The 19,782-nt window shown below is 37.9% G+C and overlaps 2 protein-coding genes across 2 annotated transcripts; one reads left to right on the top strand and one right to left on the bottom strand.

Annotated features, from left to right (window-relative positions):
• Window positions 1-7: 7 nt before the first annotated feature.
• LOC136555794 (basic proline-rich protein-like) lies at window positions 8-1,260 on the bottom strand. Its single transcript, XM_066548848.1, has 2 exons — window positions 1,131-1,260; window positions 8-498 (listed from the first exon to the last, which is right to left on the bottom strand). The coding sequence occupies exons 1-2, from the start codon at window positions 1,258-1,260 to the stop codon at window positions 8-10; spliced, it is 621 nt and encodes a 206-aa protein (XP_066404945.1).
• On the top strand, window positions 1,239-17,285 carry DECR1 (2,4-dienoyl-CoA reductase 1). Its single transcript, XM_066565557.1, has 10 exons — window positions 1,239-1,330; window positions 4,326-4,528; window positions 5,454-5,511; window positions 5,659-5,745; window positions 8,054-8,201; window positions 11,398-11,497; window positions 12,763-12,835; window positions 14,786-14,932; window positions 15,243-15,305; window positions 15,398-17,285. Exons 1-10 carry the CDS (start codon window positions 1,259-1,261, stop codon window positions 15,455-15,457), a joined length of 1,011 nt encoding a protein of 336 aa, XP_066421654.1. The 5' UTR covers window positions 1,239-1,258; the 3' UTR covers window positions 15,458-17,285.
• Window positions 17,286-19,782: the final 2,497 nt, after the last annotated feature.

Here is a 19,782-nt window from a genome sequence, read left to right as displayed (position 1 = left end):
CCTCGCGCTACCTCCGCAGCCGTGGGCCGGCGCGCGTGCGCGGGGCCGGGAGCTGGGCCGAGACGGAGGCGGGCGGGGCAGAGGCGGGGCCGGGGGCGGGGCCAGGGCTGGGGCGAGGCCGAGACGGGGCCAGGGCGGAGCCGGGGCTGGGGCGGGGCCGGGAAGAGGCCGGGAAGGGGCCCGGGGGCTGGGGCGGGGCCCGGGGGCTGGGGCGGGGCCCGGGGGCTGGGGCGGGGCCCGGGGGGCTGGGGCGGGGCCCGGGTGCTGGGGCGGGGCCCGGGGCGGGGCCCGGGGGCTGGGGCGGGGCCCGGGGGCTGGGGCGGGGCCAGGAAGAGGCCGGGAAGGGGCCCGGGGGCTGGGGCGGGGCCCGGGGCCCGGGGGAAGCCGAGGCGGGGCCCGGGGGAAGCCGAGGCGGAGTCGGGGCGGGCGCTCTGCTGTGGCTCTCGCTGTGGCTGTGGTCGAGGTGCCCCTGTGTTGTTCCAAAATAGGTTTTTTCACCTGGTGTGCAAGAGGCCAATCCACATTTGATTTATTTATAGTTCTGTGCAGAAAGGCGTGTTGGGTGACAAATCCACACGGCCAGCACAAGGAAACCAAAACTTTTTACTATTTAAACATTTTAGCAAAAAAGGGCATTCATGTTCATTGCCTACCAGTTACCCAGTTCTCTCATTAATTAGCGTTCTATGTTCTTTAGTTAATGATTCTCTCACCTCTCCTGCCGTTTAGTCCTTATACTCAGTCTTTCTCTTCTTTTGGGTCAGTGGGTAATCTCCCCTGTCAGAAATACCCAGTCAGAGCTGATCTGAGCGAAGTTGCAGAGTTGCCTTTATTAGATTTTGTTTATCATGGGGATTCTGCCAAATGCCCTTGTAGCCCATAAATTCTGTATTCTTTGTGTCCAGTGTCAGTAGTACATCTCTCTTCCCAAGTTTTGTTAATCTCTCTCTAGGTCTGAGATCACTGAAACATGTCAAGCCCTAAGCCTTAGCAAGGCAATTCCACCGATAAATAATTTGTATTTCACCTGGACATCGCTTAGAACTTGTTTGCTCCTTTCTTGTTGATTAGGCTTGAAAGTATACAAAGATCAAGGATCAAAGACCGTCCTTTTTAAAGAAAATTTTTACATGTTCTACGTTTTGCAGCACCTGGGGCGGGGGCGGTCTCGCCGGTTCCCCGACGCCCGCGGCTCTCGGTGCTCGCCCGGCGCCCGCCGCTCCTCCCCACGGAGCAGGCGCAGAGCGCGGCGCGGAACATGGCGGCGGCAGCGGCGGCGGGGCTGTGGCGGCGCGGGGTGCGCGGCCCCTGCGCGTTCGGCACCGGGCGGGTAAGGCGCTCCCTGGGCTGGCGGGCTGAGGGCGGACGGGCGGCGCCGCGGATGTGCTCCGCCACCTGCTGCCCCGCCGCCCCGGCTCTGCCCGGGCGCCGGTGTCCCGTCAGAGGGAGGGCACGGCGGGGCTCTGCGGTTCCCGCTGCCGGGGTTAGGGAAGCACCAGGAAGGGGCACCCCTCGGTTCTCCTCAGCTGCCGGCCCTGCCCGCCGCGGAGCCCCGCAGAGGCGCGGGCTGAGCTGCCGGTACACGGCCTGCGGCCCCACCGCCGGGCGTGCCGTGTCACCCCGTTGAGCGTGGCGCCCTTTGGCCCCGATAGCACAGCTGTGCAGGGCCGTCCATTTAGGTAAATGGCTGGAATGTTGCTGTCCGAGCAGCGGCGCGGCTTGACTTGTGACCGAGTTGGCTTTATGGCAGGCTTCCAGTACCTGAAGGGGGCCTACAAGAAGTCTGGAAGGGAACTTTTTGCGAGGGCATGGAGTGACAAGAAAAGGGGGAATGGATTCAGATTGAAAGAGGGTGTTTAGGTTAGGTACGGACATGTTGCCCAGAAAAGCTGTGGATGCCCCATCTGTGGAGGTGTTCAAGACCAGGTTGGATCTCTGGGCGACCTGTTACAGTGGAAGGTGTTCCTGCCTATGGCAGGTGGGTTGGAACAAGATGATCTTTAAGGTCCTTTCCAATCCAAGCCATTCTATGATTCTGTGACTGTGTGGATGTTGCTGGAGGCCGTTTCTAGTGATTTCTCCACAAGCACGGTGCTTCTTTCTAGCGACTGCTTTTGTTTCTGAGATGGCTTTCTGCATTTATTTCACAATTCACTTTCACCCCCTGGGTGAGGGTTGTTTTTTGGTTTGTCAGTGATTTGTGTGTTTGATGTTTGGTTTTTTTAAGTTGTTTACTGGCTTCTTTATATCTCTGTTTACACCTGAGATTTAATTTAAAATCTCAGCCTTAAGCAGTGGAATGATTAAATTGCATGGATGCTGTCATAGAAGCCTCTTGTGCAAGCCAGTAAGGAGCTGATAGCAGTCTGACTAAAAGATTGCTCAATTATACCAGCTTTACTGGCTGTTATCATTGCCATACTTTATTAGTCTTGGTGCAGTGTTCTGCTTTCCTCTGTTATGGCATGTCCTAATCTTCCTGCCTGGAGCAGAAGGAAAGCTGCTTGCAGTGTTATTTTCATGGAGGGCAAGAAGACTGGGCTGTGTCTGTCACTGCCAGAGCACCTGATCAGGGAGTCTCAGCACTCATGGGGGTTATCTCCATGTCCTGAAGGAAGGGGGAGTCCAAATGCCATCTTGATTTTCAGCTCTGCTGTGAGCTGAAATTCTCCAGAGGGAGCTTTTTTCCTGAAGAGAGATGAGCAGGGGGCTACTAAGAAAGTCCCAAAAGAGAACCTTCACATTTCCCTTTCCTGGAGGCTTAATAGTATCCTGGTACTCCGTGAAAGCATGCAAATTTTATTTTCACTGGGAGAATTCAATAACAGCAGTGTTTTACAAATGTAATAGTTCTAGCTCTGGTTCAAGCTTTGCTTTCTGAATTTTGTCCTGTGTAGTGGCTCCAACTCTTCAATTCAATTCAATTTTAGATTTTCACAGAAGTTGGAAGGTACCCACAAGGATTGAGTCCAGCTCCTAAGTGAATGTCCCATACGGGGATTGAGCCTGTGACCCTCATGTTTTTAGCACCATGCTTTAAGTTGTATTAAATTGTCTGTGTAATTCCATGGTTGTTCTCTCTGTGTTCACCTGAGTTACTAATGCACATGTATTACCACACAGAAAGATTCATGTGCACACTTCTGCAGGCCAACTTCAAGCTATGTGAACCCCCCAATGCATTGTAACTGTGGGAAGTACAGAGTAATCATCTACCATTAAAAGTATTGTCTCTTAATTTTAGTGTTCAAAATGTGAATTAGTATAACTTAGTCTTATAATTGCTTTGCACATCAAAAATAAAGTAAATCTAGTTTTGTTAAACTTAGAAGCATTTGCAGCTTCAGGTTGTGATAACTTCTGTCTTTTAAATAATAGGGGAATTTCTCAATTATTACTGTAGTGCTGCTGTCCCAAGGCATTTAATTCAATACTTAGATTAGGCCTTGAGTTAGTTTAGCATATTAGGATGCTAGAAATATCCTGTTTGCTATTTTTGCTGCAACTTTCTTGGTGACATCACTGATTTCTCATTACATTTGTGGGGTATTTTCTTACTAGCATAGTTTTCTATATGTAATACTGAGGTTTTTTTTTTCCATGTCTGTTTTTAAACATGTTCCAACCATGTGTCTTTTTGCAGGGACTAATCCTTCCAAGGCTAATGTACTGTAGCTGGTATTTCTGCTGGGATAGAGTGTGATGCTGATAACCTAACCCTGCCCAGTTTTTTCTGGGAGATGGCATTGGTTTCCTTAGCACCTCCAGTGGCCATTAGGGCAGGTCTTGTGAAGTTTGATTCTGTCCTGTTCTCCAGTAAAGAAGAAGGTTTGGTTGGATGGAGTAGTAAAGGATCAAAATCATGAGTCTATTACTGAAGATTTTAAATTTGTAAATACATACATATGTAACCTAAAATCACATGGATTTGTTTGTGCATAAATTACAGTGCATATATCAATCTGATGCCCAAGTTCTTCTGTAATTAGTTGGTAATGGTTTTCCACATGCTTTAGTAAAAGTGATAGATACAAAAAATGCAGGAAGTAGCAAGAAGCATGACTGAAGTATTTTTCAGTAGTTCTCTAGTTGCATTATAATATATAAAAATAGCTCAAGTGCTTTCCTAGTCTAGTGATAGTTTATGTAAAGACCCACGTGTGTTGGTATAATGCAGTCTAGTCATTCTTATGTTCATATATATTTACTTATACTAAGGGAGTTATGATTGTTACCTCCATTGCCATAGGAAAATCTGATCTTGTGTAGCAGTCCTGCATACAGAAAGGTGAAGAAACTAACTTTTCTGGGTTTTTTTCTTTCAGTTTTTCAGCCGTGGGCCCAATGTGCTGCATCAAGAGAGCAGTGCACCACAAGCTGCATTCTTCTCACCTCTTCAAAAAGTGATGTTGCCACCAAATACCTTCCAAGGGAAAGTGGCCTTTATAACTGGTGGAGGTACTGGGCTTGGCAAAGGGATGACAACAGCTTTGTCCAGTTTAGGTGCCAAGTGTGTTATAGCAAGCCGGTAAATATTAATGAAGATGTTTTAGAACTTTCACTTAGTACTGACTGCTGAATAGATGTTTTCTTCTTTACAAACCAGAAAAAATTATTCTATTTATTCTGTTGCAGTACACGTTTAAATTACAGTGTCATATTGTGGATTCTAGAAACTTGCAGATTTATCTGCAAATGTTTAATGGTATAAAAATCAGTAGGAAGAAATAAACTAAGCACATTTTTGTGAAATGTGGCAGCAAAATGAACAACCTCAAATATTAGGCATAAATTCAACTAAAGCCTTAAAGACAACAAAAATGTGCAGTGGGCAGTATTGAACAGTAATAAATGTTATTAATACAGGTGTTCTTGATACAGATTAAATTACAATAAAGAATTAAATCCATTCCTCTTCTGACTTTCAACAAGAGCCCTGATTTTCCTTTAATGATGATTTTCTACAGCTCTCAAGTACTGCAGTTGAGTCTAGAAGCACTTCAGTAAAGTCTAGAAAAACAATCTCATTTTAAATCAAAATAAACAGAAGTGGTGTGACATTCATCCTAATAGTAATTTGTTTAGTTTCAAATGTGAATATGTATATCTGTTATTAATACTAGTAGAGTAGTAGCTGAAACTAAGTTTGTTATGATTGTGTGCTTTTTTTCTGGCTTATCATATGTTGTTTACCTTTAGAGTCTCTTAACCATTGTCACTTCTGAGTTGGTTTAAAGTAGCACTAACCATAAATTACCTAAAGTTTTCTTTCAGAAAGTTACTGGTTAAGCATAGTCTTAATCATACTTTTAATTGATGAAAATCAGCAACATGCATGTGCACACACAGATATTTTAAGTTGCAGTTCATATTTGCTCAGAAAAAAAAGATTTTAGTAATCTAAATGGTAATTGCATTTAACTGACATAAGGGATGTTAATGATTATTTCTAGGAAGCTGGATGTTTTGAAAGGAACAGCAGATGAAATTTCTTCTAAAACAGGGAATAAGGTAAATTTTTACAGAATTATGAATATGTTACATATTATACTCTACATTTTATTGGATTTTTTTGCATTTGTATACTTCTATGGACTTGTTTAATTTATGAATGATACAGTTTTTAAGTCTTAAAACTGCCTTTCCATTATTCTTTAGGTTCATGCCATCCAGTGTGATGTGAGAGATCCTGTTTCAGTTAAGAATGCTGTTGCTGAAACAATCCAACTGGCAGGACATCCTGATGTAAGTATCCTAGGGAAAGAACTCATTCTTCATTACTGAAAATACTTTGCATAGTAGGTGTGAAGAAACTCAATAAGGTAGAAAGTTAATGGAATTTAAAAAGACACTAGAGAGAGCAGTGGCAGTACTTCAAGATAAAGCTAACATTCATATTTAGACCAGTTACTCCGTTCCTGTGGTTCTTAAAATATTTGGTGCCCAAGTAGACAAAACATTTCTACCCTTACTCTGAGGTCTAACATCTCATTTCAAATAATGGGACAATTCTGGAGGCATTCTTTGAATTAAGGGAGTAGAGTATCGGCCTTAAATCCTCCTGAAAATGTGATTTACCTGTGTTTACTGAATTACATCTTAACACAATGCTTCACAAATTAGGAATGGAAATAAGCATAAATGTCTTCTTTGATCCTTGCTTAGCTTATTAATATACACAAGGAAGGTTCCAATTTGAAGATTAAGTTCTCATAAAATGAAGAAAAAAGTCTTCAGTCAAGCCAAGCATCTGCTTTTTTTATAGTTTGGCAAAAAGCCAACAGAGCTCTTTACATCAGATTGTGAGGAGGGTGATCTGGTGGAGTCTGAAAGATGATGTCACCAAATTCTGATGTGATTGTGAGACAACAACTTGGATTCTGCTAGCTGATAGAAAGTGTGATGATGTAGCATCATTGTAAAGGACAGATTTAAAACTGTTTACTGTAAATTTAAAATTATTGTATGTCTGTTGTCGACAATTTGCATTCAGGAGGAGCTTCCTACAGATGTGGTAGAGAACCTACTGAATTTTAAATATTGTAAGAAGTAGAGAAATTGTGGTCTATATAGCTGTGTGCTATAACAGTGCTAGAAATAAGGCAATTCACTGTCCTGATTTGTAGACAAGATTCTCTGGATATTATTTTGACTGTTAGTTAAGGCAATTTTTGGCCTAAGTGAAAATCATGAAGATTTTACATGTGTGCAGAGAGGGAGGAGATTTCTTCCTGTATAGTACATTTTTAGAGCACCAGTAATTTTCTGAATAAATGCTTTCCATGATTTGTTCTTTGCAAGCATTTACCTTCTCTTTAATTTCATATATTTTGTGTGTTTAAGATAGATGGCAGAGTAAATTGAATATTGAGTTCTTTTTGTCCAGTTTTTCTCTTTGTTGCAGACATGAGATGTTAGTTTATGAATCCTGAGTATCACTCACTGCCATACTGCATGTGAGATGAGATCTCAAAGACAGAAGTTAATGGCAGTAACTTGAAAGTCCTTCCAGCTTTGTTTTGTTCATTCCATTCCCAAGAATGTTACTCCCAATTAGAAAGCAATCATTCTTTTTTCATGGCTTATTTTGGCAGTCCTATGTACCTCAAAGATCACATGGTACAGTTCTTAGTTCACTAGTTTTATTGTTGTGTCTTTCCTGTATTTATTTAGTGATTCAAGTAACCTCCTTAGTATCTCAAGGTGTTGGGATTTTTATTCCTTCAAATTTTAGGGATGCCTTTAAATTGAATTTGCTCTCTATATGTATAATTTCTGGCTGTTGTATATTATTAGTTTTACATTCATGTAATATGTACTGTACTCTGTTTTGTTATTGAAAATTCAAATATCTTCATTAGACTTTAGCCCAGAAGTTCTTCTGGACAAATTGTTTTATGTGCAAACCTACATGAATCAAGGTGCCATTCCATTAATAGTACATCATTATATTCTTCAACACATTATATTATTAAATATGCCAGATCTGGCTACATAAGTTTTGGTTTAAATACTGCTAATGTGATGCTTAGTCCCCTGAAGTGAAAGAATCCTCTGCCTGATGATTGTTCATAGGAAGTGACAGAGGTACATCTATTCAACAGAAGTTTTGTAGTGGTTGTTTGCAGTATGTTGTATCATAACATTCTCATCACGAGTGATTTGAATTCCTGTTATACAGCAGTCACTTCATCCAGACTTCAGTTATCAGGTTGCTGCCTTTTGCTTCTTTCCCATGCATCCATTAGATTAAATAGATGTGATGCAGGAATTTGATGGAAGCAAACTTTTCTGTTAGGATGCACTTGGGACACTCAGTACAGTAATTTGGAAATACAGCCCATTTTCTGTTACTGATACTTTATCTGTGCTGCAGATGGTAAAATTTCTTCTGGATTTTTCTCCCTCTTCCCATGCCCCCCATACCTCATTCAATGAGCATATGTTTACTTTTGTCCCCTGGAACCCCTAAAAAGCTCCTTTTAAATTCTTTACTTATGTCTCTCTTTGGAAGAGTTATTGTTAGTTAACTCTTTTCCTTCATGTGTTTCAGGTTGTGATAAACAATGCAGCTGGAAATTTTATTTCCCCTTCTGAACGACTTTCTGCTAATGCCTGGAAAACAATAACTGATATTGTACTTAATGGTACTGCCTTTGTAACTCTGGAAATTGGAAAGGAGCTCATTAAAGTAAAAAAAGGTATCTTAAGCATTGTGACATGCTATTACTTGCTATGCTTGCCTTGTCATTATAGCCAGTTTTGAGAGTTCATGTGAGAAGAGAAATACAATTTTTAATATTCTTCTAGAAAGGAAGTTTTTCAGTGAAAGCTGTACTTAAGTATCACACAGTAGATCTGGCTAACAATTACTTCATTGTAGTACCAGGCCTTACAGTTGGACCCAGAGGCCAACTGAGGCTGAATATAAAAATCTAATTGCAGAGTTCTAGTTGCAAAACATTTTTAAAATTAAAAAATAAAGCTTTGTGTTAAAAAACAAAAAAAGCTGTTATTTCTTCTGAATTTTCTCTGTGTATGTTAATTTCATTGAACTGAACATGGGATATTTCTTTAAATGAACAAGAAGTCAGGATATCCCTTTGAATTTTCCTCCCACAGTAAAATAAAATTTACAGCTGTGCTGTATGACTAATAGTACTAGAGAATATTACGTTTGAGGTCATTTGAAAAAGAACTTTGAAATTGAAATCAGTATTGGATTTTATTTTCCCAGGTTTCATTCTTAATTCTGGACTACCTAGAAGTTTAATTCAATATCACAGTTTCACCTTAAAAATATGACAGTCCTTTATATACTATTTAGCCAAAGATTTATTTAAACAGATTATTGTTTTAAAAGGAAAGGTGATGTATGCCCTTCTATGCTATATCATAGATTATTTACAAAGAACTGCTTTCATTTTACGTTCCAGTTATAAATTGAAAAAGAAGGAGTTTATTTTATGAGATCAGCATAATATAATGTCAAATTCATTTAAAAGCAGGGAGATATAATTTTGGTTTTCAATGTGCCCTCACTACTGAGCCCTGTTTTCTAGGTACAGCCACTGTGTTGGAATACTACTTTTGTATTTACACTGGAATTTCTTTAACCTCTGAATTAGTTTCTTCATTTCTTCACCTTCTGAATTAATTTCTTCAAAATCCTCTCTAAAAAGTATTCCATGAGCTTATACTATTTAATTATAACAATATGAAGTTAATATTGTTTCAGTGGCTCTGTAACAGTTTTTGTTAGTATACAAGTGTGTCCCCTCTCTATTTTAGCAGCACATGAAAAATTCATTTCCACCATTCTAGTGCTGATATTCCCACATGAGAAACCCATCCCCAGCTATGACTTACTATATCATTATGGCAGACCACTGAAATAGGTTGCCTTGTGGTCTTCTAGATGCATGTGGTGTGCCCATATAGTAATGTGAAATATATATGAAATAAAATATGCTTTTGTTTTTGCTGTTGTTGAATGAAAACAACATTACTTTCCTTACTTCCATCCTCAAATTTGGTAAAATCCAGATGTCATTCACCTTCATGTTGTCTCTCTTTCTTGGACTTCTAAGCTTCCAAAACATTTGAATTTCTTTTGCTATTACTTGCATGTCTTCTTTCTAGGGAAGTCCATCTGTAAATAAGACTTTTTGTTTAAGGCTTTCTTTAAGGCATGTTTTTGTAAGTCATATGTACGTGTTTGTCTTCTCACCTTCATTTTCTTTGTATTTGCTTGTGGTTTTTTAGTTTGAGCAGATGCCTTAGTTTCTAAAGCGATGCTACCTAGTGCAGATATTTTAGAGCAGTCTGTGAGGACACTAGGAATCTGACAGTTTCTAGAACACTGGGATGTCCTTTAGGTCTGCAGTGTGACCTACATTAAGTCTAATTTAGTAAATAAAAGTTCTCTGCTTTTAGACTGCAAATTTGTGCTGGTATTTAAAATGAATTTGTAATCTGCTAGCATGTTAGTTATTTTTACAAAGTTAGAGGAACTAATTGATCAGTTATTGTCCATTTTGTGAATATAGGCTTTATAAATAAAAGTTGTATATGAGCTGAAGTGTTCTTTAAATATCAGAGCTGTAAATTTCTCAGTTATTCTTGCTTCTGTGTTAAGTTCACCTAGCTTACATCTATTTAACCTATATTTAAAAAGAAAATCAGTGGTTTAATTCTACAAAATGTGTAATTAACAATCATCTCTAGATAACTGCAAAGTTGTTCTAGGATTGTTTGCCTTTCAAAGTCTCTCAGTGAAGACTCTTTTTTTATAAACAGGTCCCATGATTTCTGGATATCTGCTGGCATTTCAATTAGTGCTTGTTTTTGGTTCTCTTTAGTTTCTCTTGTGTTATATTACTGTAATTTTTTACCTGAGTCTACTTACATCCAATCTATCAGTAGTGTATATTGTTTTAGAAATATTCCCTGGGCAGCTATTTTAATGAAATTATTTTTGAAATATAGTAAGTAGAACAGTTATTTTAGTTACTATGACGTAAGCAGTGAACTGTCTTCCCTTGTCCTTCATTTCCCAGCTACAGTAAGCTCATGCCAGTCATTGATCAGACATAATTTGCAGGATTCTATAAAAGAAAGATTAAATAAGCAGTTGCAGTTTCCATTCTATTCTAGAATGTTTTTTTGCTAAATCTGTTACAAAATACAGCATATAAAAGAAAGTAGTTCTTTTATAAAGGAGTTTGTTTTGATAATAACATGAAAAGTTATGCAGGTTCACTCTGTAATTGGCTCTGCTGCAGAAAAAAACTTCTGGAAATTTCTTTAAAATATTTTATTTTTCTGCATAAATGTTAATTCAAGCCTTCACCTGTTAATTGGAGATTATGCCAAACCTAAGTGTTAATGCTGATTGTTTTCCTTGTTTGTTTTTGTTTGTTTTCTGTTTTGTTGGTTTTTTGGGTTTTTTTCCCCCCACTCAGTAATTGATGAATTTAGGGCAAAATGTCTGGTTAGTGGCAACTAGACTAGGGCAGCTTCTGAAAAAACACTGTAAGATCTTAGGCCTTCACTCCAGTTAGACTAATTTATGCATTAAGTTCATTATCAGTGGAAGTCTGAGGGCTTAGACCTTCAGAGCCTAATCAATAGCTATTTGCACTTACCTAGAACAACTCTCTTAACACTCATGCAAAAGAAGAGGAAACTGAAATAAACAGGCTTGGAAAGAAAGTTTCAAACACTATATTTTAAAAAGGCCTTTTCACTGCCCAGAGTGAAAAGGTATCCCTACCACTTGAGCTGAAAACATCTGTACCATTTAGCTTGCTTTTATCTGAACTTGAGAGTTTGATCTTCAGGGTTGTTTGGTTTGTGTGGTGTGGGTTGTTTATTAAATGTTTTTTCCCCTTCTAGGAGCAGCATTCCTGGCTATTACAACAATTTATGCAGAGAGTGGTTCAGGATTTGTGTTGCCAAGTGCCTCTGCCAAAGCTGGTGTAGAAGCAATGAGCAAGTGAGTAATACAGCAAAATGTATGCTTTGATTTTCACATCCTTAAGATGGGGTAATTGGTCTATAAAAATGGAGCTTATTAGTGTAGACCCCTATTTCACTGTTCCACAAGAGTTCAATCCAGGCTCCAGTATCCTAGCAAGAAAATAGTATGCTGGCAGCTTCTTGCAAAGGGAAGTATTAACTGCTACTGGTTTTTTTACAAGACCGAGATAAGGACAAGTAGAACTACTTATTTTGGCAATTGCAAGTTCCAAAGTTTGTTTCACGGAGTTTTGATAATCAGATTCTCTTGCATTCTCATTGGTGAACCAGCACCTAAAGACAGCTATGAGGGAGACTGTTTGAGTTCTGTAGCATCTTCTACATTCTTTTGTCTGAGTAAAATACATGCCTGTTTTTTGGGTGCAGTATAGTGTGGCTTCAGCACTGTTTAGATTACTCAACAAATTTGTTTCCTGTCACTATTTAAAATTAAAGTCTGCAGTTCTACTTAGTTCAGAACAGTATCATGTTGATATATCCACTGAGTATCATGTTGACATATCCATTGTGCTCAGCAAACAAAAGGATTTCTCTCATTTTTAATTTCAGGCTAGTCCTTCATAGCACATAGATCTTTCCTCTGCACTTCAGCAGAAAGAATTGAATAGATTTGAAGCCTTTTAGTAACTAGAATTCTGTATCTGGAAGAAAATGAGGGACTGAGTAATGGTCTTGATTTCTATTCTACAGAGCTGTAACGGAAATGTGTAGAGAGACTTTATGACTCAGCTAATTCATTCACTATGGTATATCCAAAGAAATGCAGAGAAAATGTCATAAAGCAAAACTATTCTAGTGGTTCTATTTTAAAATGTATCCTCTGTTTTATTTGAAAACATAATGTGAGAGCTATGTTGCAAATGTTAGAAATGTGTACTTGTGGGATAGTCGAAATTGCCACAGAAAGATGATGGCCTAACGGTTGTTTGGTAAGGAATTTGGATGCCAACACCATCTGTGATTTGCAAGGGAGAAAGAATTGCTCCTTCACCCTACTTTACCTATGATTCCTCTGTTAAGTCAATATTCCTCTATTGGTGAATGAGATTTTTTTTACTTCTCTGAAATAATTTTGTTAAGCACAAAAAATCCCTTTAAGCATAAATTGTCTGCTTCAGGAATGTTCTAATATTTACACATTTGATTAAATTTTAATTTCTTTTGAATAGGATTACAATATTGTGTTTAAAATATTGATGCATTCTGTTAATGAATTTTTAGGTCTCTTGCGGCTGAATGGGGTAGATATGGCATGAGATTCAATGTGATTCAACCAGGTCCAATAAAAACAAAGGTACATGGCATGAAGTGAAACACAGCCTTGAATGTGCTTTGTAGTACAGACCTAACTTCACAACAGTCTAACTTTTCTGTAGCTGTAAATTCTAATAGGATTTCCTTGATAGTCAAGACAATGCTGGAATATTGAACACACTTCCCTCTTAGTCTTTTTATAAAATAGGATTTTTTGAACTTCTGAGACCTGCCACTGTCCCTTCTACTACACTTGATATAAACAGAACCTCTTTTTTTAGTGTTTCAAAGAATTGATATATCAAAGTACTTAAGGATGATTCTTATTTCTGTATACTTAGTTTGTCAAGTGGAGTGAATCTTTACAGTTGTTGGAGTAAAGTTCCTGTTTCTGCCTAACTCCTAATTTTTAAATATAACATCTGAAACATTCCAAAATCTTAGAATCTCTTTTAGGTATATGAGAACAGAATCTCACTAGTTTTGTTGAAAATCTCAAAACTAGAAAGAGAAAAACTAAGTTGGCAAGGAAATGAGAAGCTTTGAAGTGAGTGAGAAGGAGGACTGAAGGGTTTGAAGGAAGTAACCCAGAGAGCTGGAACAGGAAGAATAAAGAAAGCAGTCCTGCAAGAAGAGAAAGAAGGATCCATTTCCCATTGAATCAAATTATTATGATTATGAGCACTAACAACTAATAATGGTATTACTTCTTCCATAAAATATTTCACAGTTGGTTTTGCTGTTGTTTTGGGAATAGGGGTACAGAGTTGGTTCTTTTTTACTTTTTTGTGTGTTTGTTTTATTTACTATTCTTTCCTTTTCCCCCTCTTGTCTGTTTTAGATGCTACACTGGAACACTTAGTTTTAACTCTTTTCACTAAAAAGAAAAATAAGTGGCAGAATTAGCAGAATTATAAGAATGTTGAAATACCATTAGAGGATCAGACCAAAAGTTCTACAATCTTGTGTATTTTTAAGTAAGAGTAGAAGAAAAACATTTGGCAAGTTACGGGGTTTAAGTGTCTGTAATGCTACCTCCAGTTAATGTTCCTTTTTTGAACTAATAGTGTATAATCTGTTTGGGATAATGTGTGTTAATAAAAGGCTACATTTGGTGTATGATTCCAACCTGAAATTTCCCTGAAAGCATAAAAAGGCAGAGAGCATATTGCAAAATCAAGGGTTTCTGCCTTAGGGGGAGTATCAATGGCTTTAAAGCATAACTGTTTTAAGTCATGATGGGAAAAGAATAAGGTATACAAGCACAACACTCTTAGGCTTATAAAGTGGCAATTAAAAACATGGCAATAGAAGACTTAAATGGCATGCTTGCAGCCATGATTACATGAATTACAATGTGCTTTAAATCATAACTCCAGTAATTTAACATAAATGTTACTGATACATTTCTGATTTTGAATGAGGCGGCTATTTCCTTGTGGAGGAGCAGAAAAACTCCTTTTATTTCCTGTGCCATTTTAAGCTATTCAAGTACTAAAGCTTCCAATGACTTCCTTTAGCTTTAGCAGTTGCTGCAATTTAACTGAACTTGATGTTTTTTTCTTTTCCATTTTATTTACTCAGTCACCTATAATTTATTTTTGGTCACTTTACTGTTCCTCTTCTCCTCTTGTTCCTCTCCTCTGTCCATGCAGCAATTTTGAGTTTTGGTTATTTTCTCAAATGTTTATCTAGGGTGTTTGAGGAAAATAAGATGATTAAATCCTTTTGTTTTTCACAGATAGATGGTGGGTGACTATCCCAAATGGATTAAATTCCAACTTATCATCAGTAGATGCATATCAGTTCAACAGGGATAAATTGCTTTTCTTTTCTACTTCTTTCTTTTTCATTCTACTGACAATTAGGGTGTAGACAGCTTACTCACAAATATTAACTTCCATATTGTGTGTGTGGAGTCAAAGCTCTATTGGATTTTATTTTTTGATGTTGTTATAACTTTTTTTTTAATGTTCCTTTTAATTCTCAGGGTGCTTTTAGCCGCCTTGACCCAACAGGCGCATTTGAGAAGATGATGATTGAGAGGATTCCCTGTGGTCGTCTGGGTACTATAGAAGAAATTGCAAATCTTGCTGCTTATTTCTGCAGTGATTATGCAAGCTGGGTTAATGGAGCAGTGAGTTGATCTTGTTTGTACAATTAACCTGATGATGGTGTGAGTATTGCTGATATTTTTTCAAACCCCTGGTTTCAGAAATGAAGCAGAACATCTTGATTTTAAATTCCTCACAAGTATTAGTCACCTTTTAAGTGTAGGGCATGGTTGTTAGCACCTTTAAAAAGAACTTTTAAAAGTGACTGCATTGCATTATTTTGAGTATGGGCATTTTTCACCCAAATCAGTAAAATTTATTTTCACAGTTCATAACAAGGGAATATTGCAGAAATCACACAATTCCTAAATACACTGTTTGTGCTCTTTCTAGGTTATCAGAATGGATGGTGGAGAATATGTTTCTATGGCAGGAGAATTCAATGCTTTGAAGAAGGTATTAATTTCCTTGTTCACTATTTTACATTTAGATACTTTGATGTGCAAGTATTATATGAAATGCCAATAAAATCTCTTTTCTTTTGTTAGGTTACCAAAGAGCAGTGGGATATGATGGAAGCAATGATTAGAAAAACAAAAGGCTCCTAAAGTACATAACTTTATGGTGGAGATTCTTGGAAATGAACCACTACTTTTTCATTAATATTTAGAAATAACCAATTGAGAAATAACCTTCAAAATCTTTTTTATGCTAATTTCAATAAAATATTTTGAAATTGTTGTATTTTGAATATAGTTTGTATATTTTTCCAATGTAAAATCTGTTCTGTTGCCAATAGTGAGCAACAGTTGGTCACTAATATTTCATTGGTCTTTAGATTGTTTTACATAGCCATGCTATGGTCTACAATCAGCCTTTTTTTTTTTTATCTTCTGAGGATTTTTTTTCTCATATATATGCAAGTGTCTATTAATATTATAATACCAATAGCATTTCAGTACTATCATAACTGAATGTAATCATTAATCTGAAGAGAGAAACAAACTACTAAGTCCTAATCTTCACACTTAAATAAGAAATTCTAAACTTGCAGATACAGTTTCACATTATTAGCAGGACTACATACACTGAGAAAAGATGTAACTCCTGTGGTTACTTAGGAAATCTTGAAATGCCTAACTGTCTTGGTCTCATCTTTTGTGACATTTTCAGTCTGTTAATTATCTTTTTCTGAACTTTAAAAATGGCATTTACGGACCTGCTGTGCCTTTCTAAGGAGCTTGCTCTTTGTCATGATGAAGTTAATGTTCTTGAAAATGAGAAGCTGAAAATCATTTGTTATTACATATGTGTGACTATGGCAGCTCTCCATAAAAAGCAGGTTTTTTAAGACTGTTAAAGGGATGTCGGTATATTGGGACTGAAAGTGTTGAAACCTCATTTATTGAAATGTACAAAAAATCCCTAGGTTTCATTTGCATCCACAAGCTGGTACTAAAGAAACTTTTAGATGGCATTACTTCTGAATCTAGTCAATTTATCCATTCCAGATAAACAGGTGATAAAAAAATTGTTCTTCTTCTTTTATCCAAATTTACAGAGCTGGTAGATTTTGTCCCTCATGCCTCAGACAATGGCTGGAATTCTTCAAAGAAATTATCAGCCTCTGGCCTTTACAACCTGAAATCGATGCTTGCTTTTTTTTTTTTTTGTTTTGTTTTGTTTTGTTTTGTTTTTTTGGGGGTTTTTTTGTGTTTAACTAGAGCTCCAGCCAGTCACCACATACAAGCATGTACATAGTTTTATGTGCTTTGAGACTGATACAGTGATTTAAGAGTCAGGACAATAAATCAATATAAGGATGTCTTCCTTCAGGTGATGGTGGCAGTCATGTATTTTTCCACACAATCCAGGGCATACTTAACATGTGCCAACATCTGACTTTGAATTCACTTGATTGCCTTATTACAAATCTGAAGCAAGCTAAGATGTCTTCTGCTCAAAGTGTGGACTGTATTAGTGCAGGCTTCCATGTGCCTTTCTCTTGTGAGTGATGGTTCTCTGTGGGATTGAACAGCCACTGATAATAAAACAAATCAAAAAAACAAATGTGTTTATTGGAGCAGCCTTCAAGGTGTTCTTGAGCACAATGTAAAGCTTTTTTATGGTAACTTGGGCTTGGTAGGTGTGTTGTCAAGATCAAATTCTGACATGACAGCCATGTCTTTTCCTCAAAAAGTGATTTAATTGAGAAGTTAGGCCCATATATACTGTTTTTTGCTTGTCATCCTTTGCATATAATTATATTGTCTCCTTGTATGGGACACAGTTGCATATGAGACTTTTGACATTTAAAAAAAAGTGCTTCAGAGAAAAATGTATGTTTGTGAGGTGTGGTAACATCAATTATTTCTCTGGAATGCCTAGCAGGTTATCCTCTGGTGACAGGCTGTCAATAAAAAGAAGTTCCTATCAGTCTCTTGCATCTGTGGGTTTCTGTGACTTACTATAGCTAGGTGTGTTGTGTGATTGAAGTACTGGACTGAGACTGTAGATTACTATCTCAATGGTTCAATCTCTGAAATTGCCATGGACTCCATGTGACCTGAAGTGATTTCTGTAGCCTGTGAACAGCAGGACAGGTGTACTGTGCAATATTCCCTCGGAGCTGGTCATGTGAAGCAAGAAGACTGGCAAGTTCCTTCTAGCTCACAAAACAGGTCATAGGTGGGGCATAGGTGGGAAAGATCAAGAAAGAGGCATATTCCAAGTCTCAACATGAAGTTGGGATCCAGTTTGTACTTGGTTTTGGGTGCTAGGAAGCACTTCTGCCTGTCATATAGATCTCTTCCCTGTGTATAAAATAATGGTAACACAATAGCAGATTTTGCTTCATCTGACATTGTCATAATATTGAAGGGAGGCCTCTTAAAGCCTGTCTTGCAAAGAGATACTGGGGATTTATTTACTCACAGAATGTTTGTCATTTGTAGAAATGGATACTGCTTCTGAAGTCTTCTACCTGTTAACTGTTCATAGCTAAATGAATTATTAATTGTAAAGTGACAAAAAACCTATTTTTAAAGCGATGGAGCTAGAAAGCACGTTTTAAGTTTTAATGAGCATCTATAATAAGAATAGGGTATCTTATCTTGCTTATGCCAGTGACATCTATTTCAAACTACACAAGTTAGTTGCTTTTAGATGCTGAACATTTTGTCTTGACAAGGTGTATACAATATGTAGATTTTAGAAATGGCATTTAATGTTTTAAGAGTTACATGTTACTTAACTTACAAAATACTTGCTAATATATAGACTTAGTTAAGTGAGAAAACATAACTGATCTTGTATCCACTGCTACAGGAGAATGGAATAGTCTGGCTGGGACACATTTCCTTCAGTAAAAGTTCTTAGACTTGGTAGGGACAGGAAAGAAACATTACTATGAAGACATGAATCCTAAACATCTCAAGTTTATGTTTTGCTTAAATACAGTGTAATTGTTACTGAAGTAGCAACCCATGATATCTGAACTCAGGAAAAGAATAAGAGAAAGCTTTATAGCTACTACTTAACCCAGGCAGTGTCTGATTTGGAAACTCCCAAAGAAGCTGTTCCTAAATGCTGATGAGGATTAGACTGTCCTGAAAAAGGCATAAAATACTGCTAAAACCCAAGAGGTGTCCAATCCATAAGCATGCCCCACAGCTTTGTATTACTCACAGACTGAAACAAAGCACAGTCATCACAGCTACTTTATTCCCAACATAGCTAAACTGTCAGGAGAGGTAGGGTCTTTGCTGTCTTAGGCTGGCATATTTGACCTGAGGTTATTACATTTCTCACCCTGAGATTGCCAGTGAGACCCAATGTAAAGGGAAGGATAAAAAAAGTATTGCTTTGTGGCAAAATCATTTTATGAAGTTGGATGGACAGGATCGTGGAGAAATGAGTCAGAAAAGGTGATGGTGTATATTGGAGATTGCAACAGGAGTCAGTAGGGGTGCAGAGGCAATTTAATTTTCATGAGTCACAAGGATGTTTCCCTAAAATCCAAATACCTTTTTAAAAATGACTTTTGCATGGTCCATCAGTGGAAGGTGGTGTAGCTTCCATGAACTCAACTTGGAAACACCCACAAAGAGGATTCATTGTTTGTTTTCAACTGAAAAGTATGTCTTGTCTGCTTAATTAAATCTTTAAATTACCCTTTTTATTTCTGCTGGTGATTTACTGTCTTTGGAACCTGTTAAAATTTATTAGATTAATTCAGTGCTGCAAAAGTGTTATTGTGCTATAGTAGAGGCTTATCAACAAGTTATGAAAATCATTTAAGATTGCAAATGAGAGAAATCTATTGTATTTCCTCTTCATTATGATACCAGAACTGCTGTCAGTCTTTAGTTCTCCTAGTTCTGGGAACTCTCTCCTCTTTAATGTTTTAATTACTGTTGAAAATATTTCTTCCATTTCCCAAGTTGAGGATTGCTTTACAAACAGAAGATGATACTGTTTGAGGGAACTGTGAGTGCCTAGCTGTCCGTACTGGCTTCCAAATTCATGTGAACTGCTCATTTTTATTTTCTTTTTTTCCCCATACTGATAACATATAACTAAAGACACTGAACTGCAAGAAACTTTGTACCATTGTCTTCCTTCAATATAACATCTTGTGTTGCAACTGCTAAATAAGTAGTGCCACTTGAACAAAGGTAACCCCACAGTCTTTTAATATGCAATAATTTAATATGCAATAAAATAAAATAGTCTTTGGGATTTGATTGCACTGACCTGCTTTTAGTTGCTGAAGAACAACTTCAATTGATTTCATAGGGAATTGGAGGTGCTCAACACTTCAGAAAATCAGGCCGTGTATATTCAGGTGCCCAAGTATGTATTCTGTATCTTTTCAAAACCATGGTAAGTAGGAGTGGATTTCAGTTGCCCTCCATAACCAGGGGCTATAACC

This window comes from Molothrus aeneus, chromosome 1, assembly GCF_037042795.1.
Source record: "Molothrus aeneus isolate 106 chromosome 1, BPBGC_Maene_1.0, whole genome shotgun sequence".
NCBI lineage: Eukaryota > Metazoa > Chordata > Aves > Passeriformes > Icteridae > Molothrus > Molothrus aeneus.
The sequence above is the reverse complement of the archived record's forward strand: the minus strand, read 5'-3'. Positions and strand labels throughout refer to the sequence as shown.

Excerpts from the sequence above, each read along its gene's own strand:
- DECR1 (XM_066565557.1), top strand. The coding sequence starts at position 1,259 with ATGGCGGCGGCAGCGGCGGCGGGGCTGTGGCGGCGCGGGGTGCGCGGC. Across the intron at positions 1,331-4,325 it reads GCGCGTTCGGCACCGGGCGG|TTTTTCAGCCGTGGGCCCAA; the intron begins GTAAGGCGCTCC and ends TTTTTCTTTCAG. Across the intron at positions 5,746-8,053 it reads AACTGGCAGGACATCCTGAT|GTTGTGATAAACAATGCAGC; the intron begins GTAAGTATCCTA and ends CATGTGTTTCAG.
- LOC136555794 (XM_066548848.1), bottom strand. The coding sequence starts at position 1,260 with ATGTTCCGCGCCGCGCTCTGCGCCTGCTCCGTGGGGAGGAGCGGCGGG. Across the intron at positions 499-1,130 it reads TGCTGCAAAACGTAGAACAT|GTGAAAAAACCTATTTTGGA; the intron begins GTAAAAATTTTC and ends CTTGCACACCAG.